The following is a 26,292-nucleotide window of genomic DNA, read 5'->3' as shown; positions in this document are numbered from 1 at the left end:
GAATTCCCAGCTGACATTATCGTAAGCCTTCTCCAGATCAATTTTAAACACCATATCACCCTTCTTTCTCTTGGATTTTCTCATAGAGTGTATAACTTCTTGAAGGATGATAGCATTGTCGGTAGTTCCTTTCCCTGGCAGGAAGCTACTCTGGAAAGGGCCGACAATCTGATTCAGAAAAGGCCGCAGGCGGTTGACTAAGATTTTTGTAATAAGCTTGTAGATGGTATTGCACAAGCTAATGGGCCGGAATTCCTTAAAATTTTTAGGACAATCTACCTTGGGAATTAATGCAATAAGAGTTTCAGAAAGGGACTGGGGAAATTCACCTGTTTCAAAGGCCACTGAAACCAAATGGGTGACATCATCTCCGACAATATGCCAGTACTGTTTAAAGAAAATGCCCTGGAAACCATCAGGGCCAGGAGCCTTGAAAGGGTGCATTTGATTCAAAGCCTGAGTAACTTCATCTTTAGTAACCTGTTTAGAGAGAAAGTGACACGCCTCATCATTGAGGGTTGGGGCTAGTTGGCGATCATCTATATCATTAATATTACTCAAGAATGTGTAGTCTTTAACACAAAACATAATTTTTATACTCAAAAATTAGAATTAAACCCTTATGATTGTGCATCTACCAAAAAAAAAAACCCTTATGGTTGTGCAATTCACTTTATATATTACTCCACCCGATCATAAATATAAGAAGCAAATTACTTTTTAAATGCATTGAGAATCTAATACATCTGGTTCATATTATGTACCATATACATTAGATTCTTAATGAATCTAAAAAGTAAACATTTTCTTATATTTAGTACCGGAAGGAGTATTTGTGTTAAATTTTGATGTAATATTTTTTTTATTAACCATCTAATTCTCGAAAAAGGGAGCTCTGATAATACAAAGTAGGACTGCGATATAAGTAAAATTTAGTCAAGACTTATTTTTATCAAAAATCGAATTCAAATTCTCTCAAATGATTCATTATAGTGTAAGCTCATTCGAGCCTAACTAATTACTTGGTAAATTTTGATGTTATTTAAATAACACTGCCAATATAGTGTAAAATAAAAGATATTAATAATAATAAAAAATAACAATTTGAATTGGATATCAGAAATCAGATAATAACCTCGTATTTTTTTAATTAAAACTTTAATTTATTTAGTCACCAATTTAGTTTGGTTCTTATTGTTTTGACATAATTTTTTTTTCATCATATGTATTCGGCTCACTGGACCGCCTAATTTAGTTTGGGGTCAGTTTTGACATTAAGTGATTTTAGTCCCTCTCGATCACAGTTGTGGGAGGATTAAACTGTAGTCCTTCATATCAATTACAACATCAATCACACTGAACCAACTAACACACGGTTTGTTTTGACATAAGTTTTTGGTGTATAGTAGAAACAATATTTTTATACACTAGTAAACAAGATTGTCGTTTTTTTCCCATGATAAAGCATCACTATTTGAATGTGAAAACGACCTAAGGGAATTTTGATACCAATCAACATGTTGATTTCTTCAATGTTCATCACAATGTCCGTCTAGAAATTGTCGTGTGCTACTCTCCGGCAAGCATTTTTTTACACCAATAAAAAAAGTGCAAAGGTTAAGGCACTCACACTCCATTTAGTTTGCAGCTGCACTAAACAACTCAATAATATATTGTACGAGAATTTGAACATAACATTAATTTCAACGAGAAAAATAATAATCATGAACACAAGAAATAGTCCTCAAACTCAAAAGAGTCTATCTCGGCAGTCATCGAAGTCGAATACGAGGGCAAAGCAAGAGCCACTTAGCCCGTTTTCTGGTGGTGGATGTTGTCGAGGTTTCACCAGCGTGAAGACTGTGGCATCCACCACATCAACCTTGCAACAACATCAGCTCCAACAGCGTTATGAGAGTTTGGAAGTGAAGGTATATAATAATTCTTGTATTAATGTATGTCAAACTAAAAAATATATTTTTGAATGGGGTTGGGGCTAAGGTTATATGGGATTCAATCTATATATTACATTTTTTTTTTATGCTCATCTATCACACTTTGATTTTTAGCACCTATATATCATGTAATATAACTATATGAAGTTCAATCCATGAAAGAGTATATATTGAAAGATATACATGATCACTTTAATAACGTTATGAATGAGTTAGAAAGTGAATGACGTGGGGTCCTATATATTTTAAGGTGGTCACATATATGTTGTTCTATATTTACATTTTCTTAATATATAGTATTTGAAAACTAAGTATTTTATTTATGGTTTATATAAAAAGTGAAAGAGGGAGTTTAAAAGTTTAATTAACTCACCAATATTTGTGTGGCACAAGTAGGTAGGAGATTTGGAAAAGGAGGTGCAAAAGCAAACAGAACTCAGAGTGATGTATAGAAAAAGAATGGAAAGGACACAAGACTATTTAAGGTACTGTCTCCAAATAGCACAGGAGAATGGAATCTTGGAACACATTGTCCAATCCAAAGGTGAACTTCAACATTCTCCTCTTTCTGTCAACAATGTCAGCTCCGTTACCAATAGTCCTCTTATTCTCACTCCAACAATGCACCAGCACCACCCCAATCTAGAGGCCATCATTGATCAAGCCCAAATCAATGGATGGTACATTAACCCAACCGAGGTTAGTTTACTACTACTACTACTACTCATTTTCTCAACATGTCACATTTCCATCAATATAGTAAGAAAACCAAACAATAACACGTGTTTCACAGCCTCCTCCACGATCTGTTGTGCCGCCTGCTATCAAGTTCTGATCGGGCATCAACCTTTCATATATGCGCCTCAAGCCCATAATGCTGGGCGCGAGGGAGTGTGTTAAGAAGTCTCACATCGGTTGCGAGATGACCTGAATATGTGTCTGAATATGTGTTTATAAAGTAGAGGCAATCGTCACTTTACAAGCCGGTTTTATAAGGATGAGTTAGGCCTAACTCGATATTCTAAGAGTTAGTTACAATTAACTAAAATTAATGATTAACATGAAATCAAATATGTTTGGTTACAATCAAAGAAGTATGTCATTAATCTAACTATAGCACAACTTGAACAGATTCAATTGGATGAGAAAATAGGACAAGGAACCACAGCAGACATCTACAGAGGAGCATGGCGCGGATTTGATGTAGCAGTGAAGTGCATTTCACCTGAATTCTTCCGCACAAATGCAAACGGTGTTGAATTCTTTGCTCAAGAAGTTGAAACTCTCTCAAAGCAACGCCATAGGTTTGTGCTTAATCTGATGGGTGCTTGTCTTAACCCTCCTAATCATGCATGGGTTGTTACTGAGTATCTAAACACCACACTAAAGGAGTGGCTTCATGGTCCCGGAAAAAGGTATTATAATATACTCCTTCCGTTTAGTGTCATATTTGAATTGTGCGCGATTTTTAAGAAAATAATTAGTTGCGTTGATATATATTTTGTTGAAAAAGGCGTAGAGACAGAATTGTGTCACTTCCTCCTCTAAAAGACAGAGTAATAAGGGCCTATGAGATAGCCCAAGCTATGCAATATCTTCACGAACAAAAGCCCAAAATCATTCACCGCGACTTGAAGCCGAGCAACATTTTCTTAGACTTCGAGTTGCATGTTAGAGTTGCTGATTTTGGACATGCTCGTTTCTTAGGGGATGGGGAAATGGCTCTCACTGGAGAAACAGGCAAGCTTAATTAACAACAAATATAAATTAACTTGTAGATGTATATTTTTGTTTTACTAAATTTGTATATGTACTGATTGATGAATTACAAATGGTAAAATATGATCAAATTTTCAGGAACATATGTGTATATGGCGCCAGAGGTGATACGATGTGAGCCTTACAATGAAAAATGTGATGTATACAGTTTTGGAGTCATATTGAACGAGCTTCTCACAGGAAAACACCCCTACATTGAGACAGAATATGGTCCTGCCAAGGTATGGATCACTTGTAGTCGTGGTCCATATTAGAATTTTCGTTAATTAGTTTATTAATTTTGTAGAAACAAAGGTCTTATTCTTTTTGTAACATATTTTTTATATGAATATTTTAGATTGCTATGGAGGTTGTAGAGGGCAAGCTGCGGCCTACGCTTCCTTCGCGGGACGATGGTGAGCCACTGGCAGAGTTGATTGACCTTATACGTCTTTGTTGGGATGGAAACCCCTCCACTAGACCATCCTTTGATACAATTAGTCGTCTTCTCAAAAGCTATACCAATAGGGTCCTTCAATTTTCAAAGTAGTGTGTTAGAGAAGTGAAATCAAATAAACTATTTATTTATTGGAAGGGAAAATAATCAAACATACATTTACATGTCATTGGATACTTTTACTATGCTTAGATGAAGTGATGACTTTCCTTAAAATAAAGATGCATGCTATTTGAAGTTTTGAACACAATTCTGATCGATAAGTATTTAAAAAATGAAAATGGTATACCAATCATATATTTGTTGGGTTTGTGTTTCAAATCTGTGTCTATGAAACATTTCCGTAAAATAAAATACACTTAATTATTGCAACTACTATTTTAATAATTGATTTTTTTTTCATTAAAACTAATGCAACTAATCATGTTGAGTGAAGATGTGATGTTAAAAGTTTTTTGTCTGTTTGTCAAAAAAAAAAACTTTTGTCTGAATACTCTTAATCCATTACTCTCTTTAGATTTAAATATAAACCAACAAAACTATTTTTAAAATTCATTCAATAATTAATAAATTTGATTTATAATAATGATCAAATTCATTAATTTTAAAAAAAATATATATATTTAAAACCAAAAATATGTTAATCTAACTCAATAAAAATCTCCCTCATATCCCAACACATATCAAACGGATGAAAAATGTGTTCTTTTTTCTTAGGCTCGATCTAAGGTGAGAGATATAGGTTCCCCACTGTGGGTGAGTTGTGTAAGCCGTAGATTTATAATGCACCGTCGACATCTTACACATATTTTTTCACTCTCTTCCCTTCATCTCTTATCTATCTGCTTTTTCAATATCCATTCCTTCTTTGAGTCCATATATCTGTAGACTTTTTTCACCACCAATCTCCGGTTCCTTAACATGTTTGGTTCAATTATTCTGAGTTTAAATTCAAAATAAAGGAGACAAACATAATTTTTTGTTGTCTAGCACTTTTGAATGTTTATAAAAAATTGTGGTTTTATAAGCTGTTAGTGTTTTTTGTTTAGACATTTTCTCTTGTTTATTTTTTTCTTCTTCCAACTCTTTCATTCCCCTACTCTTAATTTCACCATTTCTCTCGGTAATACTAATATGGTAACATTGATGGGGTGAGATGAGTAACTCAACTGATTAAACTAGTTGAATTAAAGGTTAAAGAGTTGTAGTCCCGAGTTCAAGTTCTGACAATGTTTAAAAACACTAACATAACAACCCCTTTGAATTATTGAAAAAGAAAATAGAGTATAATAAATAGGTGGAAATAATGAATAGGTAGATCCATCTATTCATTATTTTCACCTATCTTATCAACAATTGGATGATTTTTATAAAATCAAATCGAAAAAGAAACGAATTAGGTATCAAATAACCAGTAAAAGAAAACGGATTACTAAAAGTAAAAGTTTTTCGTTTCTCGTATTATTATTATTATATCTAATTAATATATATTCTAGAAAATATCTCATGATTTGCTCTCGTTCTTCATCGAATCACATGAAGAGATTTAGCAATAATAATGAAATTTATGTTCTTTTTATTTTACAAAATAACATGAAATTTTACCTAACTACGTCTATGAAATAGCGATATGACTATTTCATAGACTATGAATAAATAATGAGAATTATGTTTTATCTATATACACAATATAAAAAGAATATATATAGAAAATATTACTCCCTCCGTCCCAAAATAAATGCCCAATTAAAATTAAAAAAATATGGTACCATTAAAATTAAAAAGATTGATATCTATTATTTATTGTGGTAAGTAAACACCATTCAAGAAATTGTAAAGGGGCATTTTAGATCTACAAACTAGGTCATGCTAAACAGTGTCATCGGGGCACTTGTTAAACATACCCAAAAGGAAATAAAAAACAAAATTAATGCATAATTTTCAAGACAAAATCTCTATATTAATATGCTTAACCAATGCCCCGAGCACTGTTTAGCATTTTCCTTAGAAACTTATGTTCTACATAAAAAAAATAAAAATTGGAGATTGTTGTGAATTTTTTTTGTCGAGTAACCTATAGTGTCCAAAATTTCACTTTTTTAACGTGAAATAGTAGGAGTAACAGAGCTCGAACCTCGATACCTGCATTTTACATGTAATATCTCTATCAACACGGCAATGATGATTGTGAATCTTTGTGAGGAAAAAATTGAGAATAGACAATCCTAAGAGAGAAAATGGAAGGAGCTGTAGGTAATAACTCTGTTATTGATATTGTGTGTCCAGAAATGCAGCAAGCAACCGTGTGCCGCCTGACCCACAACAACCATAATTCCTAGGATCCATAATCCATTTACTACTACTTCTTCATAGTACCAATAATGCAGTGAATAGAAAATCTCAACTATCCATTAATGCACAATATTTGTCTTAGTAGTAATCATTCTCCATTAAATGTGCACGATTCATTTTTATCGCCATCGTTTGTTAAGTCTTGTCGCGCTATTTTCCCTTTTATCATCATTCATTCATGACATTAAGCATTAAGGTGCATTAATAATACTCCTCTTTTTTTTTTTTTTTTTTTTTGGTAAAGTTTTTTTTTTTTGGTAAAGAATAATACTCCTCTTTAATTAAACAAATATTCATGCTAACAATTCATCCAAAAAAAAAAAAAAAAATTCATGCTAAGTTTCTCGAATGTACTTTCTTCATATTAAATTATAAGTCGCTTTTAAAAAAAATTATATCCAATTATAGATTTATTACTATACATGACTTTTTAAACATTTTTTTAGAAAATCTACTGTCTTAGGTGTTCAATGAGTTGGAAAAAAATTAATTGTAAAAATTACATTTGAAGTCAAAATTATATATCTTACTAGTTGTTGTGTCAATTTTTTTTTACCATATATATAGATTAGCTATGATTAATTAATCTCTGTCAAAAAAATCTTTAGAATATACAATATAAATTATTCTCTTAAACTCCTAATCATCTATCAAAATTATATATCTTACTAGTTGTTGTGTCAACTTTTTTTTTTGCCATATATATAAATTAACTATGATTGATTAATCTCCCTTCCTTCTATCACTTGCTTCATGTGACATGTGTATAGAAGTGAAAAAATAAGTGGCATCATGCATGTATCTCAATGAACAAGTGTTTTCCATAGATGAATCCATCAACCCTATATAAACCAACTCCTCCTAAAATTTCAAACCCACCATTTGCACTTTATCTCCTTCAACTCACACACTCCCTCTTCTTATTCCATTGAATTCTACTTTTTCTCTCCTCTCTATTCATTCACCTTCTTTCTCTTATCTCTCTCACATCTCTCCATCTCTCCACCTCACTCACATTTCTAATCTCACTCTTACCCACACACACCACACACATCAATTTCTTCCCTCTTTACTAGCCTACATAACATTAACAATATAATTATGGTTATTATTGACACTCATAAAAAATCTTTAGAATACACAATATAAATTATTCTCTTAAACTCCTAATCATCTATTTAAGAAGGTAAAACTCTTACTGCTTAGGAGTCCGTTTGGATTCTCTAAAATAAGTTTTTATGTATTATTATAAACTTTTTAAGATAGTTTATGAGAAAATAGTTTATAAAAATATAATTTTTATTAATGAAAACTTATAAATTAACATAAAACTTATTTATTTATATAAGATATTTTTATAAACTCATAAATAAGCTGAACCCAATCCCTAAATATTGTAGTTGTGCAAGTTTATTTCTCATGTCCAAATGTACTATTTTGACCATGATAATGTGAACCTATAAAAGTGGACACGCATATAATATACTCAGTGAACAATAAACACACGTCTAGTTTCAAATTGTAATCATTTTTAGAGCGGAAATAATTTCAATTGACATTATTATTCAAACAAGTCAAAATCAAATTTATGTTTTTTAAGTCACTTTTTGTTTTGTTCTTTTTTTTAATTATTAGTATTTTATTCACTGAACCGTCTAATCTAATTTAGGAGTCAATTTTAGTTCCAAGTGGTTTCAGTCTCTTTCTGATTGTAGTTGCGGATGATCAAACTTTGGTCATCCCTACCATGTCTAGTAGTATCAATCACCACTAAACTATTTATTACTTTTTTGTTAAAATAAAAATAATTGCAAAAGAAAATAATCAATTATTTTCTCTGTTTATTCTCTTAATTAATCCTACACTTTCCAGACCTACTTTGCAATAAAAACTGTAAGTTTTTTTTTTTTGTTACCACTGTAAGGTTTTTTATTTAGTAGTAAAATCAAATTCAGCTTAGGTGAAATTTTATACAATATTGCAATCATGGTTATTATATGACACTTTGCAAACCTTACTTTCCTCTGCTTGTGGTTTTTTCATTACAATATCTTAACCATATTTTTTAATACTAAAATCTAAGTGTAAGTAAATTCACTTCGCATTATCTTTACCATCTTTCTTTAATACTAAAAATCTATGTCGGCTAGGTGAAATTTTAATGATATTTATTTTATACTCCCTCCAGTCCTTTTTATAAGGAACACTTAGCGCAAAAAATTTGGTCCTTTTTATAAGAAACTTTGACCAATTTTTAAATGTTTTAAATGTTCAATTTCACTTATGCCTTTATTTATTATGAGAGAGAATTTAAAAATAAGTAAGTTAGTTGAATAAAGAGTAATTAAATAAGAGTATACATGGAATAAATTAAACTTTATAAGAGTATTAAATGAAAATAACTATGTTAAATGTGCTTCATTGGTCTGTGTGATTTTTTCAAAGTGTTCCTTATAATAAGGATCGGAGGGAGTAATAACCAATTTCATACTCTACTTTAGTGTAAATTGAAAGTGACTCTGAAGTGTGTCCAGCAAAAAAAAAAAAGAAAAAACTACTTAATATGTTACACACTAATATGCTTTATTATCCGATGAAATACCATAAAATTTTAATTTTGAATTCATACACACTAGAATGGTCTAGGTTGCAAGATTAATTGAAATAAATATCGTACTTGAGAGCTAATCCATTGTCATTAACATTTCAAGTTCTGCTTTTCTGCTCTAAGTGCAAGCATCGTCGTGCCCACTATGTTTATGCTTATATGTAAGTATAGCTTACCCTTTAACTCATACAATCTAAAGTGTCACTATTAGATTCCTAGTATAATTATACCAACAAAAATTAAAAAGATTCCTAGTACAAGTGAAACACATTCATTCATCTTTTTCCCCATATACATGTGTTTCATTCAACCTTTGCCAGTTGACTTTTTGTCAAACACAACCACTTGATCTATTTTATTTCATGTCTTTCAACCTTTTGAATTTATTTATTTATAAATAATAATACTATACCATAATACTATAACTGAAACTTTGCTCTATTGTGTTTTTTTTCTTTCTTTTTCCATTTCTAGTAATACTTGTTCAGCATTACTTACTCAAAAATAGGTTTGATTTTGAGGACCAAATTTGTTATGTATGTTATTAATCTCCACAAGTTTCTATCTTTGTGAGAAGCTTAGGGTAATGAATGGATGGTGGTAATAAGCATCAAGGTGGTGAAGTAAGCATGATGAAGAAGAAAACAGAAGAGGTGGTGACAATTTCAAATGATCATGATGATCATGGCTTGAAAGTGTTTGAATCTTTGCCTCAATGTGAAAATGAACTTGCTTCAAATTCTCCTGAAATAAGGTTCATCCCAAGCCCAAATAAGTCCCCAAAAGCTACTGCTACAAATGAAAATCTTACCACAAGAAAAACTTTTGTAAGATCAGTGTATTCTAAGCCCAAATCAAGGTTTGGTGAACAACCTTACCCTTTTGATGAAACCCTTTTAGAAGAGAATGTTACTTCTTTAAATTTGCAAGAACAATTAGCTTTTAGCAACTCATTTGATAAAGAATCGCATTCACCTTCGACGGCATCTCAAAGTTCTTCTGGTGAGGATCCTGATGAAATCATTTACAGGAAAGTTGAATTTAGTAAAGGCAAGCACAGGATACTACTAACGACTAAGGTTTTGATCGAATTGTCCATGTTTGTCTGCATCGCGGGTAGCTTGTTAGCTAGCTTAACAGTTGAGGAACTGAGAAGGATAGAGATTTGGAGTTTAGGACTTTGGAGGTGGTGTATGCTTGTGATGGTGACATTTTGTGGCATGTTGTTTACCAAATGGTTCATGCACGTTGTTATTTTCATGATTGAAATGAACTTCTTGTTGAGGAAAAAAGTGCTTTATTTTGTCCATGGAGTGAAGAAATATGTCCAGGTTTTCATTTGGATCAGTTTGGTTCTCCTCACATGGACATTTTTTATCAAGCACGAGGTCCAGCGATCTGAATTGGCCGCAAAATTTTTGAATGATGTAACATGGACTCTTGTATCCCTTCTCATTGGATCATTTTTATGGGTCATAAAGAAATTCTTGCTGAAGACTTTGGCATTGAATTTCCATGTGAAGGCTTTCTTTGATCGAATTCAAGAATCGATCTTCCATCAATATGTTCTGCAGACACTTTCTGGGCCTCCACTTATGGATGAGGCTGAGAAGGTTGGGGGATCACAGAGTATAGGCCATTTTAGTTTCAGGAGTACAACTGGTAAAGGTGGCATAAAGAAAGAGGTTATCGATATGGCAAAGCTTCACAAGATGAAGCAAGAGAAAGTTTCCGCGTGGACCATGAAGATTTTGGTAGATGCAGTGATGAACTCAAGGCTGTCCACAATCTCTAATTCACTAGATGAAAGTTTTTATGATGTAAAAAATGAGAAAACTGATAAAGAAATTACTAATGAGATGGAAGCAACCGCTGCGGCCTATTATGTTTTCAGGAATGTTGCTGCTACCCCTTGTTGCAAGTAAGAATATACTATAGTATGCATTTATTATTACTTTGTAGAGTTAGAGTTGTTATTGCTCAGAAGGGCCTCTTTGAATAGACTTATTTAAGCTTATCTACTAGTATAAACATCTGTGCGACTGTTTGGGAGACCTTATGGTAACAACTTATAATTTAAATGAAAATTTGACTTTTTTTCATCTTTTGTTATAGAAATAGCTTATGATAAGCATTTATGCTACAAAAGCTTAACTAAGTTGTTTATCCAAACATGGCCTAAATGTATCTACCTTTCTCCTTGTTTTGATATCTGCGACTCTTTTTACTGCTAAAAAGTGCTCTCATTATGAATAGGGACATTGATGAAAATGAACTACGTCGATTTATGATTAAAGAGGAAATTCCTTTGGTATTTCCCCTACTGGCTCATGCAGAGACAGGGTTAATTACCAGAAAGTCTTTAGCAGATTGGGTGGTAAGGTTTCATATGTTTGTTCAAAATTTGTCATCTTCATATTGAAAGATTGAAATTCTGTTTGGACTATAATGTTTGCATTTTTCAGTTGAAGGTATATCAAGAACGTAGAGCACTCGCACACGCCTTATGCGATACTAGAACAGCTGTTAAACAATTAAACAAGCTCGTGACAGGAGTCCTAGTGCTGGTGACCATAGTAGTGTGGCTTCTTCTAATGGAGATTGCAACCACAAAAGTACTTGTATTCCTCTCATCGCAGCTAGTCCTTGCAGGTTTCATGTTTGGAAACACATGCAAGAATATATTTGAAGCCATCATCTTCGTGTTTGTAATGCATCCATTCGATGTTGGCGATCGGTGTGTTGTAGATGGTGTTGAGGTAATTCATAGCAGCCAATTTAATTTTGTTGTTTGAGAATCGAGATTCACTTATTAATGACTTCAAATTATCCGGCAGCTATTGGTTGAAGAAATGAATATATTGACAACAGTATTCTTGAAGCTTAATAATGAGAAGGTCTATTATCCAAACTCTATCCTCGCCACAAAACCGATTAGCAATTATTACAGAAGTCCAAATATGGTTGATGGTGTAGAGTTTTCAATTGATTTTATGACACCAGCAGAGAAAATTGGAGCATTGAAAGAAAAAGTGCAGAGGTAAGCTACTGAAGTTTTATCACCAATTTGGAACTAAAGTCTAAAACTGCAACTGCTACAAACTTAGAACTTATATGCATTTCTTTGTTCTAATGTTTTGTTAAAAAAAAATTAGGTACTTGGAGAGGAATCCACAATACTGGCATCCTAATTTCACCATGATAGTGATAGAGATTGAAAATGTAAATAAGATTAAGATGGGTCTTTATGTTACTCACACAATAAACTTTCAAGATTTTGGGGAGAAGGTTAAGCGAAAAAGTGAACTAGTGATGGAAATAAAGAGAATATTTGAAGAGCTCAATATCAAATACAACCTTCTTCCACAAGGTGTTCATCTCAGACACATGGAACCTGATACAAGTTATCTCAAATGATGATTGTTACTCAATGAATCATATATGGCCCAAGTTATCTCACAAGGTGGCCATATATAGTGAAGGTAAGGGCCTTAATAAACTTGTACCAACAAAAATAAAGGCCTTAATAGACAATATTGAAATAGTTTTACCTATTAAATTATGTATTCACTTCAGGACTCTTAAATCTTATATACCAACCTAATTTAATCCAATATAAAATTGTGTCCTATTGTTGAACATCATCACATCCCTTGAGTCTGGCTATTGTTTGATTGGCTCACATGTATTTTTTATTTTTTTTGCATAAGAAAGGGCCTAAGCCAAAGAAAAATTACACGGAGATAATACGAGGAGCAGAGACTCCCAAAATATCATGTGAACACAATTGCTCAATATCAAAAGAAGGTTTATCTAAAACTCTACATTCATCCACAACACATCCCCGCGCAGCCAAAGCATCAGCAACTCGATTAGCTTCCTGATACACATGATAAATTTGGACATGCCATTCCTCATTAAGCAAACTTCTAATGCGAGTGAGCAATCTTCTACCTTCATTACTACCTACCTTCATCCGCAATTCTACCATCGTAAATCCTTTGCTTCTAGCTAATTACAGTCCTTCATAAGCGCCCCACAGTTCCGCAATATAAGCATTAGCAAACCCCACCTTTTTTACGAATCCTGCTATCCATCTACCTGTTTGATCCCTGATCACACCACCACATCCAGCCACACCTTGCTTCACTGCACCATCCGTATTAATACAAATCCAATTCTCGTCCGGAGGGCACCATTTAACGTCAATTTGGATCTGAGTTCTGCTCATAGCAATATCATTGCTATTTTTTGTTCTCAAATAATTTTCCACATATTGCAAGATATGTTGGAGATTTTCCAAAATATATTTGAAAGGTTGCAATGGTTAATTTGTGTTGGCGCGGATGGCTGGAAAACTAATAACCGGAGGCGTGTAATCACTAAACTAAGGAATTATCCGCAAATATTGCGCAACTCCCCCATAATACAACCGATTCTTCTCGGTGATAAACATACCGAGGCTATCAAGACACGAGAATATTAACAAGGTAGGTAACTCAGGCATTACAAAGAAAACTGGAAAAACTAAACAAAACTCAATTGCATCTTCTGATTCTTGGATACACCTTCTCATATAATATCTATATAAAAACCGTTACTTAATAGTAATAATTATGATTTTACACAACAAAACTTTTTGTCTAAAACAAAACCGTAGTCCCTATTCATTAGCAATTAACTAAAGGTGTATCTCAAGTAAATAGCAAAATTAATTTGGAGTTAATATATGAAAGGAAAACGTGAGAGAAATAATAGGAACAAGTGGGTATCCTATGTATAGACTAATTCAAAGTTTTTTCATTTAGATAAATAAGACTAAATGAATATAACCACAAATAAAATAATTTCCTTGATAAAATATATTTCTACTTTTCTCATTTAAAAATTATTAGACACAACATAATATAAACTTTTGAAATATACCCAAAATTTCCAACAATTTGAAATTCAAATTTACAATTTTGAAAACCTTTCAAGGGTTGTGTCCCTTAATCATTTGACATAAGTTTCTCTATAAATAGAAACACTTAGGAGGCATAAAACACATCAGAAAATCATGTTTCCATGAGTAAGAAGTTATGCATGTAATATCTAAATCATTTCTTCATTTCTCTAGTGCACGAGAGTATTTGAAGAAACTTTATTCTGTAAGATATCATTGATCGATATGCTTGATATGTGTATGCAATGCATGTCAAGGTTTCCAAAGTATCCTGAAGGGGATTCGCCGGTTAACACTTTTGCATCCAGTTTATGGTGGGGGCGAATCGAACCTAAAGTTTAGTGTGATACACACGCTTTGAAATTTGTGCAATATGTTCATCATGTCGTTCATCATCTTCTTCTAGTTCGAGTATTTGCAGCAGTCCCCCAACAAATGTTCTAACAATCTTTAGGTTCGATTTATGATTTGTTTGTGATTAATTGATGACTGCAAATTTGAAGAGGATGACTACCGCCTTTGTCGCAAAAGTTGAAGAGATAAGTATCGATACCCTTCTTATTTCATATTTGATTGCAATTTAAATATGAAAGGTCAATTTCATGCATACACATACACAGATTCATGATGTTTAATTTTCATGTTTTGAAACCATGCCAGAGATTAAATCACGTAGGCATATGTATGTTTGTATATGTTTAATAAGTTTTAAGATATAGAAATTATGTGTATAATTTATGAAATGAAATTTGCTTTATGCATGTATGTTGCAATCAATGGCATATTTGAAATTCGAAGTTTTTACAGGCAAAGGATATGTGTGTATATGGAAGTTTTGTTTAAGAAGAAATAAATCATCATTTCATTCTTATGCATTGGATTATTGATTGATTTAAAATTGACATGATTTTTCTGTTATTAAATTATTTCCAACCGATGGGTTAATAAATGAATTATTGGCCGAAACGGTGTATCGATGAAGAATCACATTGGTTCATGAAGAATTGTGACTAAAACTACTCCATATTCAGTTTTGGTGTTGATTTTAACAAGTAATATTGAAGAAGAAATTAATACACATAGTAATGACTATGATGAAAGGTACACATTTAAATTGTATGGATATATGTGTTGGATATTGTATATTGGGCCTAGAATTATGCAAGCCCAATATCAAAGTGTTTGTACTTTAAGCCCAATGCTTGTATATGGCACATTGCCTATATAAAGTATGTGTGGTGATCATTAGTAATCAATGAGAAAGATCCCTTAATCATAACAAGTGGTATCATCACCAAAGATCCAAGGACCTAGTGGTGGTTTTGCAAAACCACCATCAAAAAGTTTGTTACAACCGTTTTTCAAAGTGTTTCTTCTTCAACAACCTTCTTCTTCTTCAGTTTTTCACCAATCTTGCAGCCTTAATCTGCATCTTTCTGCAAATTCATCAGTTCTTTATCTTTCTTGCGTATCAAGCATGACAGAGAATTCAGATTTTCTGAAACCTTCAATCCCTAGGTTTGATGGATTTTACGATCACTGGGCAATGTTGATGGAAAACCTGCTGAGATCAAAGGAGTATTGGTCATTGATAGAGGATGGAGTTACAATTGCGCCTGCAAATGCAACAGAAGAGCAAGTCAAAGCTGCAGCTGCAAGCAAGATTACTGATATGAAGGTAAAGAATTACCTGTTTCAATCTATTGATCGTGCCATTTTAGACACAATTCTTGCCAAAGAAACTGCAAAGGATATTTGGGAGTCAATGAGATTGAAGTATAAGGGATCAACAAAGGTGAAGAGAGCTCAGCTTCAAGTTTCTCGCAGAGAATTTGAGGTAATTGAGATGGGTGAAAGTGAAACTGTGACTGAGTATTTTGCAAGAATCATGGCAATTGCGAACAAGATGACTTCTCAAGGTGAAAGAATGGAGCAAGCAACCATTGTTGATAAAATCTTGAGGTCTATGCCAGAGAAATTCAACTATGTCACTTGTTCAATAGAAGAATCCAATGATGTGACTACAATGTCTCTAGATGCACTTCAATCCAGCCTGATAGTGCATGAGCAAAAGATGCAAAGCAAGAAAGTGGTGAACCATGATGAACAAGCTCTCACAGTCTCTGGTGCAGGGAGAGGGAGAGGAAGGAATGGTTCATCAAGAGGGCGTGGCAGAGGAAGAATAAGCAAAGAAACTGTTGAATGTTACAAGTGTCATCAGTTAGGCCACTACAAGAATGAATGTCCTACTTGGGAGGAAGCAAAGTATGCTGAAGCAGACTATGAAGAATGGTAGGGTACAGGTTATAACTGAAGTGTACTATATTCCAGGCCTAAAGACCAACCTTCTAAGCATTGGTCAAATCCAACAGAAGAATGTCACAATCATCTTCAAGAATGATACCTGCAAGATCTTTCATGATGACAAGGGTTTGCTGTTCACCTCACAGATGTCAGGTAACAGGATGTACACTTTGACTGCTGCAGTTATCTCACCCAAATGCTTAACAGTTTCAAAAGAGGATTGGTCACAATTATGGCATGATAGATATGCACATTTGAGTGTTAAAGGCCTAAATGTGCTAGCTAAAAAGAATATGGTAGATGGATTACCAGTATTGAAAGAAATTGAGTACAAGTGTGAAGATTGCTTGACTGGCAAGCAACACAGAGAAGTCATTCCTAAGCAAGCTGTGTGGAGGGCAAATGAGAGGTTGGAGCTGGTTCACTCTGACATATGTGGTCCTATAAACCCTACAAGCAAATGAGGCAACAGGTACTTCATTACTTTCACAGATGATTTCTCAAGGAAGACTTGGATTTATTTTTTGAAAGAAAAATCTAGTGCATTAGATACTTTCAAAACATTTAAAGTGCTAGTTGAAAAAGAATCAGGTTGTGCTATCCAATGTTTGAGAACTGATAGAGGTGGTGAATATGTCTCCACTGCTTTCAATGATTTTTGTAGCAATCAAGGCATCAAAAGACAATTAACTGCTGCTTACACTCCACAGCAAAATGGAGTTTCTGAAAGAAAAAATAGAACATTGATGAATATGGTTAGAAGCATGCTAGCTGGTAAGAAAGTACCTAAAGTTTTTTGGCCTGAAGCTGTGAAATAGGCTACCTATGTCATGAATAGAAGCCCTACCCTATCTGTTAAAAACATGACTCCTCAGGAAGCTTGGAGTGGGAAGAAGCCTAATGTGCAGCACTTTAGGGTTTTTGGATGCTTGGCATTTGTTCATGTACCAGACAGTCAGAGGATTAAGCTAGATAACAAGAGTGTTAAATGCATACATCTTGGAATAAGTGATGAATCCAAAGCCTACAAACTGTATGATCCAGAGAAAAAGAAAATTATAGTCAGCAGAGATGTAATTTTTGAAGAAAAGAAAGGGTGGGATTGGAACAAATTAGAAGACAAGAGGCATAGTGAGTTTGTTGATGAGCCTGAAGAAGAGAATAGTGAATCAGTCAATGATTTAGACAACAATGTAGAAGATGGTGGAAGTGATTCAGATGCAAGTCTTCCTTCAAACCCTATTCAAACTCCAAATGACTCTGAAGATGATGATCTTGATGTGCAAGCCTCAACTTCATTGGGTCCAAGAAATAGAAGACCACCAGTTAGTCACAATGACTATGTATCTGGTAGTGAGTTAGATAATGATGATCTGCACAACTTGGCTACTTATACACAAGCTGAAGATCCAAAGACATATGCAGAAGCTGAGAAACAAGGTGTGTGGAGAACTGCAATGGATCAGGAGATGGAGTCCATTAAAAGTAATAACACTTGGGAATTGACAACCCTACCTGCAGGATCCAATGCAATTGGAGTCAAATGGATTTTCAAGACTAAGGTACCGTTTGGCCGAACTTATTTTCTACTTTTTTATATTTTTAAGTAGAAGGTAGGCCAAACACAATATAAATCAAGTACTTAATAAAATTAAGAACTTATTTTGAAATGAAAAATATTGAATAGAAGGAGCTTTGACCAAAAGTTGTTGAAAGGAACTTTACAACAACTTTTACGGAGCTTACCCACCATCGAATCCCGCCGCAGCCATTTTTCTAATTTTCCAATATTATTTCAGTATTAACTTTCGCGGGCCTTATTTTTTTTCTGTTCCCACTCTTTATTTAGCATCTCCCGCTAAACCTTTAACCCTATTCATCCTATATATATATATATGCTACTCTACCTATGCACTGCGCCGTCGTTGTCAATCTGCCATAGAATCATCATCAGGTACTTTTCTATTTTTCTCCTTCATTTACTTATTGAGTAACTATGTATTTTATAATTATCTCCATTGATTTTTCATTTCATTTTATATTGTTTTATAAAGATGTGATATGTGATAGGAGTAGATAATTTCATTTCATTTATATTGTTTCACATACTAGTTATACGAATCCTGTTACTAGTATATAATTTTGACTATTTATATAGGTTAGATAAAACATATGACGGAGTGTCGATTTGACTATAATGAGTTTTCCTATATAAAATTTATGAGTTAACAGTTATCGGATGAATCTAAAAAGTAAAAATTTATGATCGTTTCTTTCTTTCTCTTTTAAGTATTTATGATTTTCTAACATAATGCAGCTATGACTATCAAAGAAAACCTTTCATGTAAATCTGAAAATTTAGAAAAAGCAAAGTGGAACAATCCAAATGATACCAAACTGCTACTTGACATTTGTATTGATGAGATTCGAAAGTGTGGGAAACCGGGAACTGGTTTTAGGAATAAGATATGGGCAGAGATACGTGAAGCATTCAATAAAGGTGCTGATAAAAAATATAGTCAAAAACAGTTGAAAAATAGAATGGATAATTTGAAAATTGATTGGACCACCTGGAAGCAACTAAAGGGTAAAGAAACAGGCTTAGGATGGAGTTCTCAAACAGGAACTATTGTAGCTGATCCTACATGGTGGGAAGCTAAAATCAGGGTGAGTATTACAATTATTTTTATTTACTTTTTGTGAAAATTAAGTAAGAGAATGGTTTGTCTAAATAGTATCCTTAACTGGTTGTGCAGGAGAATGCAAAATATGCAAAATTTCGATGCCAAGGATTGGAATTTCGTGACGAATTGGAAATTATATTTGGGGAGACTGTGGCAACAAGTCAATACCAATGGACACCGGCTTTGGGGGTACCATTAGAATCTAATGGCAAAAATACTATTGATGATGTGTCACTAGAAAATATTGAATCCGATGATGATGACGTTATTCTTGTGGAAAATACCCAATCAAAAAAGAAAAGAAAGGTTTCCCCAGATATGGGTGAGAAAGGGACAAAGGTTAAGACAAAGGTTGCGACTGCAACAACTATGAGAAGCACATTTGAGCGATTAGTTCAAGCAGCGGAAAGTCACAATGAAGTTGAGAAAGCTGAAATTGCGGCTACATCTCATGTTCATGGACAATACTCAATTCCTGATTGTGTTAACATATTGAAAAGTTTAAAGGAGGAAGGACTTTTGGATGGTCAACAATTTAGTTATGCTTTAGAGATGCTTAAAGATGAAAGTAATAGAATCCTATTGATGTCCTTAAAAGATTCTATGAATGCTTTGGTAGACTGGCTTTTATATAAATATAAGTGAGAGGAGCATGAGTAACAAAAACTATCTAGTATTGGGTTAAGATTTAACTTTTTTGTTTTTTAATTTCCATTTAGATTTACTTTTATGCTTTTGGTTGAGATTTTGCTAGTATCATCTCTTATTTGTTTTTTAATATTAAATTGAGAATTTTGTATTAGTATTTATGCTTATGCATTTCAACTACTTTAACGATTATGTATTCGTATTTATTTCCGTATTTTCTATTTTTCTTTCAGATGACTTCTAATCAAATCAATGAGCATTCGAGAAAAGTTAAAAAAAGAAAATGTGGGTTTTATAAAATATGTTATGCTGCAGCAGTAATTGCTTTTGACTATCATATGAAGTACTTAATGAAGGAAGGTAATAGATTTCTTTATTCTCATGGATGGACTTGGGTTCGAGAAACTCTTAACACTCCAGGTGAAAGTTATAACATGTTTAGGATGGAAACTCATGCCATATTGAAGCTTGAAAAGTTATTGGTGAGTAAAGGATGGTTGCATCCATCTAAAGAAATGACGTCATTGGAGGCACTTGCTATGTTTCTTTGGAGTTGTGCACATAGCGAGACTAATCGAAACGTTCAGAATAAATTTGGAAAATCAGGTGAGACTGTAAGTAGAAAGTTTGGGGAAGTTTTGGAAAGTTTATGTTTATTAGCAAAGGAAATTGTAAGACCTCCAGATTTCAACTTTGCAGAAATTCCATCCAAGATTAAAAATGATCGTAGGTATTGGCCCCATTTTAAAGGGTGCATTGGTGCAATTGATGGAACACATATTCCTGCCATTGTTCCCACTAAAGATCAAATTCGTTATATTGGTAGAAAAGGATACCCAACACAAAATGTCATGTTAGTGTGCAACTTAGACATGTTATTTACTTTTGTTGTTGTTGGTTGGCCTGGTACTGCACATGACACTCGTATTCTTTCATCTGTGATTGAAGAAATGAAAAGTGTTTTCCCTCATCCCCCCGAAGGTATGCATAACTTCATTATATAATAAATTTTAACACACGCGCGTGCGCGCGCACACACACGTATCTATAAAATTATTTATACATATAAAGTAATAATAAAGTTTTATAATTTTTAGGAAAATACTATATGGTTGATGCCGGATATCCAAATATGAAAGGGTACCTATCACCTTACAAAGGTGAAAGATATCACATTCCAGATTTTAGAGATGGCAGTCAACCTGAAGGAATGCATGAAGTGTTCAACCATGCACATTCTTCATTGAGAAATGTCATTGAAAGAACAATTGGAGTTTGGAAGAAAAGGTGGCATATCCTATCTGATATGAGACCATTTTCATTAATCAAACAACAGAAGATCGTAGTTGCAACAACAACACTTCATAACTTTATCCGTATGTGTGGTGTTGAAGATAAGGAATTTAACAAATGCGATGATATCTCTGAACATATGAATGAACCCGAAGAAGAAAGAAATATAAATGAAGAAATGGGTTCATACAATCCAAGAAGAGCACAAGATATATGGAGGCTACATGAATGCAGTTAGAAATCAAATAGGCACTGCATTGATGGAAATTAGAAATGATTGAGTTTGTGATGATTTATGTTTTTCTTTTTATATAAGATTATTTATGTGTTTAATAATGCATTATTTGCTAACCTCTATTGATACTATTATTATCATATTATTAAAGCCTCCTCAAACAATCTTTCATCACAAAATGTTTCAACAAATTTTTTTTTAACGTAGAAATAGAGTTTCGTAATGCATTTATCTGCTTTTATATTGTAATTTTTTTATTTATTTTATGTATTTATTATATCAATACATAATAATTTGAAAGTTTTGTAAAAATCATTTCCCAAACAACTTTTAACTTAAAAATAACTTTATGAGTTTTAAAAATAAAAATTACCAAACAACTTTAACTTTTTTTTATAAGCTCTTACTTCTACTTTTGTTTTAAAAGTGACTTTTAGACCGTAAAAAAGTCCGGCCAAACGGTACCTAAGTACAATGAAAAGGGTGAAATTGAGAAGCATAAAGCTAGACTGGTTGCTAAGGGATATACTCAGAAACATGGAATAGATTACAATGAGGTTTTTGCTCCTGTAGCTAGATGGGATACTATAAGAACAATTCTTGCTCTTGCTGCAAAAGAGAGCTGGAATGTGTTTCAATTGGATGTAAAAAGTGCTTTTTTACATGGTGATTTAGCTGAAGACATCTATGTTGAGCAACCTCTAGGATATCAGATGGGAAATAAGAATAGTGTGTATAAATTGAAGAAGGCCCTCTATGGTTTGAAACAGGCTCCAAGAGCATGGTACAGCAAAATTGAAGGGTACTTCAATGATGAGAAGTTTGAAAAATGTCCTCATGAACATACTTTATTTGTGAAGTATGATAGAACTGGTAAGATTCTGATTGTTAGCTTATATGTTGATGATTTGATATGCACTGGAAATGACTTGCACATGATACAAGCATTCAAAGAATCTATGAAAAAGAGGTTTGCAATGACTGACTTAGGAAAGATGAAGTACTTTCTTGGAGTGGAAGTTATTCAATCTAAGGAAGGAATATTCATAAATCAGCACAAATATGCAGTTGAGATATTGAAGAGGTTTGGCATGGAACATTGTAATGAGGTTTGCAGTCCTATAGTGCCTGGATCTAAGCTTGTCAAAAATGAAAATGAAAGTGCTGCAGATGCTAGAGAATACAAGCAGATGGTGGGTAGCTTGATGTATCTGCTAGCTACCAGGCCTGACTTAGCTTTCTCTGTGTGCTTGGTTGCTAGATTTATGGATAGACCTACTGAGCTTCATGTCACAGCTGTTAAAAGAATAATGAGGTATTTGAAGGGTACTCTTGCTGATGGAATAATGTACAGTCATAACTCAGATGAAGTCAAATTGGTTGGATGGTCTGACTCTGATTATGCTGGAGATTTAGATGATAGGAAGAGTACTTCTGGATATGTGTTCATGATTGGAACTGGTGCAGTCTCTTGGTCTTCAAAGAAGCAGCCCATTGTAACTTTGTCCACCACTGAGGCTGAGTATGTTGCAGCTTCACTATGTGCTTGCCAAGGATTATGGTTAAGAAATGTCATGAGTCATTTGAAGGTTGAACAAAAAGAGGTAACTGTTGTCTACTGTGATAATAGTTCATCCATAAAGTTGTCCAAGAATCCAATTATGCATGGTAGATGCAAACATATTGATGTTAGATTTCACTTCTTGAGGAATCTTGCAAAGGAAGGCACAATTGAGCTCAAGCACTGTCCATCTCAGGAGCAGCTTGCAGATATAATGACTAAACCATTGAAGATTGATGCATTCTACAAATTGAAGGCTGGTTTAGGGATGAAGAATGCAGTGAAATGATAGTGTGAAGTGTGCTTGTAGATTGGTCAGGTTGTCTGTGTAGCCTGCAGCTGTTGGCTGTGTGCTTGACTGGCCTAACCAGCTTGCAGGCCTGCCTGTTGGCCTAGGCGCGCGCGCAGTTTTCTTGTTTTGGCTTGCTAGTGTGTTTGCCTTAGCTTGGCCTAGCAAATTTCTTCTAGTTTTTTGTATAGTTTGCTGTTTGTTTTTTGTAATTGTAGGGTTATACAATTAGGGGAGGATATGTTGGATATTGTATATTGGGCCTAGAATTATGCAAGCCCAATATCAAAGTGTTTGTACTTTAAGCCCAATGCTTGTATATGGCACATTGCCTATATAAAGTATGTGTGGTGATCATTAGTAATCAATGAGAAAGATCCCTTAATCATAACAATATGATTATTATATGCATGATTCAGAAACTACTCAAAGTATGTGAATTGTGAATTTTGATAAGTTTGAATAAGTTTGGTTTATAGACATGTTTTTATATGATCTTCTTTTAATATAAAAGTAGGGTATATGAATTGTCAAAATATGAAATGCATATTTTAGTGTTATTATTATTATTATTTTGTGCAAGAAGTTATTAAATTTAAAAGTGATGATCTCATATTATATGTGTATGATAAATATGAAAGTTATTGTTAATTTCTTGCTTATCTTGCTTATAAGATTGATTGAGTATTTTGAAATTATTGCAAGTTGGTAATTGTTCATGGAGGAAATTAAGTTATAGAAAATGTTAATGATTTTGAGTCATTGTTTATCTTTCTATTATGATGATTACTTGAATTTACCATAGAACATATTTATACATGAAACTTGATTTTGACATTTAGAATTTATGATACATGTATTAGTTATTTGATAACTAATAATATGAAAAGGTTTCTTAAATGAAATTGAAATAAATTCTAAAGTAATATTTTAAGTTCATGTGGGGTATATGATTTATATGGTGCGATCCATCTTATGAAATAAAAGTTGGTCATGACAAATCTTTATGATCATGTTTGTTGATGTTATACATATTTAATATATTGAATGTAGGATACATTCAAGTGGAAGTTAAACTTCAAATTGAAATGATTATTAAATATGTTATAACAAGAGAATAATGACATAAAGTTTGTGCATATGAGTATATGACACAATGACAATAGAATGACAAAAAGTCATGGTTTTGTGATAGCGGTTAAAACTATCAAATAAAGGAATATTCAAAGTTTCTAAAAAGCATAGCTATGTGGTTGATTGAATATTCAAAGGTTATAAAGTTGGAAAATATTGCAATTCTTTGACGAAAGGATTGACAAGGATATGCTGTTTTCGAATAATGATGGTTAAGTCATTGAAGACATCATTAGGGATGTGGTACAAGCCCATATCTAATTGATCACTAATGGTGGAAACTCAACTCACACTTGAATAACATCAAGTCTTGAGTTCAATGATGAAAGTACACTATTAAAGTGATTGAAGTACTTTGACAAAAATAAATACATCCCAAGAGATAAAAGTACTTGGACCATAAGAAAAAGTGGTAGGATGAGATTTTTCTCTTAATAGACATATAGCATATATTTGCTTGAATGCATAATTATGGGTGCATTTATGATATAGTCTACCTATATGAGAATGAAGTGAGGCCGCTTCATAGAGTTCAAGGGCTTGACTCTTAAATTCTCATGAAAAGGATATGAGACACAAGTCCTTAACAAATGTGTCATTTTGATAATTCGATCAATGATACCGAGATTTCATGTGTGAGTTATGAACACTTGTTCTAATGGATAATTGGTTCAAAGCTTGTCTACCAATCTATTCGGGGATGAGTGGAAACTTAACTTACTAAATAATGGTTCAAATCGTGAGATACCTTTATTGAAACCATGAGATTTCCGGAATAATGGATTTAGATATATTTTGAAAATGGTGGGGGATTGTTGGAGATTTTCCAAAATATATTTGAAAGGTTGCAATGGTTAATTTGAAATTCAAATTTACAATTTTGAAAACCTTTCAAGGGTTGTGTCCCTTAATCATTTGACATAAGTTTCTCTATAAATAGAGACACTTAGGAGGCATAAAACACATCAGAAAATCATGTTTCCACGAGTAAGAAGTTATGCCTGTAATATCTAAATCATTTCTTCATTTCTCTAGTGCACGAGAGTATTTGAAGAAACTTTATTCTGTAAAATATCATTGATCGATATGCTTGATATGTGTATGCAATGCATGTCAAGGTTTCCAAAGTATCATGAAGGGGATTCCCCGGTTAACCCTTTTGCATCCAGTTTATGGTGGGGGCGAATCGAACCTAAAGTTTAGTGTGATACACACGCTTTGGAATTTGTGCAATATGTTCATCATGTCGTTCATCATCTTCTTCTAGTTCGAGTATTTGCAGCGGTCCCCCAACAAATGTTCTAACAAGATACACCTTGAAGGAAATGCTGGTCTCACAAAATTTGGATGAAATTTTAACTTGTTCCTCCAAAACCAAAGATAGTAACAAGTTGTAGCCCAAACATCTCTCCACTCCAACCCACCATCAATCTTCACGCTAATCTCCATGTTATTAGCAATCCACTCATTATAACTACCAGCAAAAAAAAGCCAACCTACCATGTATGGGAACAAGATGCTGCCATACAAATCTTGCAAGTTGGCAATCTCTCATTACATGAATATTTGTTTCCTCCTCCCCATTACAGTGATCACAGTTGGAAGAGCCATGGCCCCAACGAGAACATACTTTATTTGTTAATAATTTACCATGAATAAGTAACCAAGTGAAGCACCGAATTCTCTCCGGCACATCCAACCGCCAAAAACGCCGCCAAACAAGATTCTGGTCCATCTCCTGATTGCCTCTAAGCATCTGATAAGCACTAGATTTACGTATCACTTTTGTCAATTTATTAATTTCTATTTTGGCCAATTACAAACATCCATATGTAAAAATAGTGTCACGTCAACTTTTTTGTCAAAATAAGTTAAAATTAGAATGAGGGGCTACAAAGTGCAAAAGGGGATAAAAATGAGGGGTTAAAATTGCACATTTGAAACTAGGGGTCAAAATTGCACAATTGAAAAACTTGGAGGGCTAAAAGTGCATTTAAGCTTAATTCTTTTTATATATACACTTTTTTCTTCTCTCTTTTCTTTTAATTCTTTTGTTTAAACCTTTTATT

General features: G+C 33.3%; 3 protein-coding genes across 4 annotated transcripts; all 3 read left to right on the top strand.

Moving 5' to 3' along the window:
- Positions 1-1,724: 1,724 nt before the first annotated feature.
- Positions 1,725-4,328, top strand: LOC123894213 (serine/threonine-protein kinase STY13-like). The gene is made up of 6 exons (XM_045944146.1): positions 1,725-1,931; positions 2,352-2,654; positions 3,087-3,370; positions 3,469-3,695; positions 3,813-3,955; positions 4,072-4,328. Exons 1-6 carry the CDS (start codon positions 1,725-1,727, stop codon positions 4,261-4,263), a joined length of 1,356 nt encoding a protein of 451 aa, XP_045800102.1. The 3' UTR covers positions 4,264-4,328.
- A 4,779-nt stretch (positions 4,329-9,107) lies between these two features.
- LOC123894212 (mechanosensitive ion channel protein 10-like) lies at positions 9,108-12,777 on the top strand. 2 transcript variants are annotated; one of them, XM_045944145.1, is made up of 6 exons: positions 9,108-9,291; positions 9,713-11,051; positions 11,387-11,507; positions 11,596-11,889; positions 11,968-12,170; positions 12,286-12,777. In XM_045944145.1, the coding sequence occupies exons 2-6, from the start codon at positions 9,721-9,723 to the stop codon at positions 12,545-12,547; spliced, it is 2,211 nt and encodes a 736-aa protein (XP_045800101.1). In that variant the 5' UTR covers positions 9,108-9,291; positions 9,713-9,720; the 3' UTR covers positions 12,548-12,777. The 2 variants fall into 2 exon arrangements, with proteins under 2 accessions (XP_045800101.1, XP_045800100.1); XM_045944144.1 differs by having other exon boundaries at positions 9,132-9,291; positions 9,708-11,051.
- A 5,921-nt stretch (positions 12,778-18,698) lies between these two features.
- Positions 18,699-19,708, top strand: LOC123894211 (L10-interacting MYB domain-containing protein-like). The gene is made up of 2 exons (XM_045944142.1): positions 18,699-19,046; positions 19,136-19,708. The coding sequence occupies exons 1-2, from the start codon at positions 18,699-18,701 to the stop codon at positions 19,706-19,708; spliced, it is 921 nt and encodes a 306-aa protein (XP_045800098.1).
- Positions 19,709-26,292: the final 6,584 nt, after the last annotated feature.

Source organism: Trifolium pratense, linkage group LG7 (genome assembly GCF_020283565.1).
Source record: "Trifolium pratense cultivar HEN17-A07 linkage group LG7, ARS_RC_1.1, whole genome shotgun sequence".
NCBI classification, from domain to species: Eukaryota; Viridiplantae; Streptophyta; class Magnoliopsida; order Fabales; family Fabaceae; genus Trifolium; species Trifolium pratense.
The sequence above is the reverse complement of the archived record's forward strand: the minus strand, read 5'-3'. Positions and strand labels throughout refer to the sequence as shown.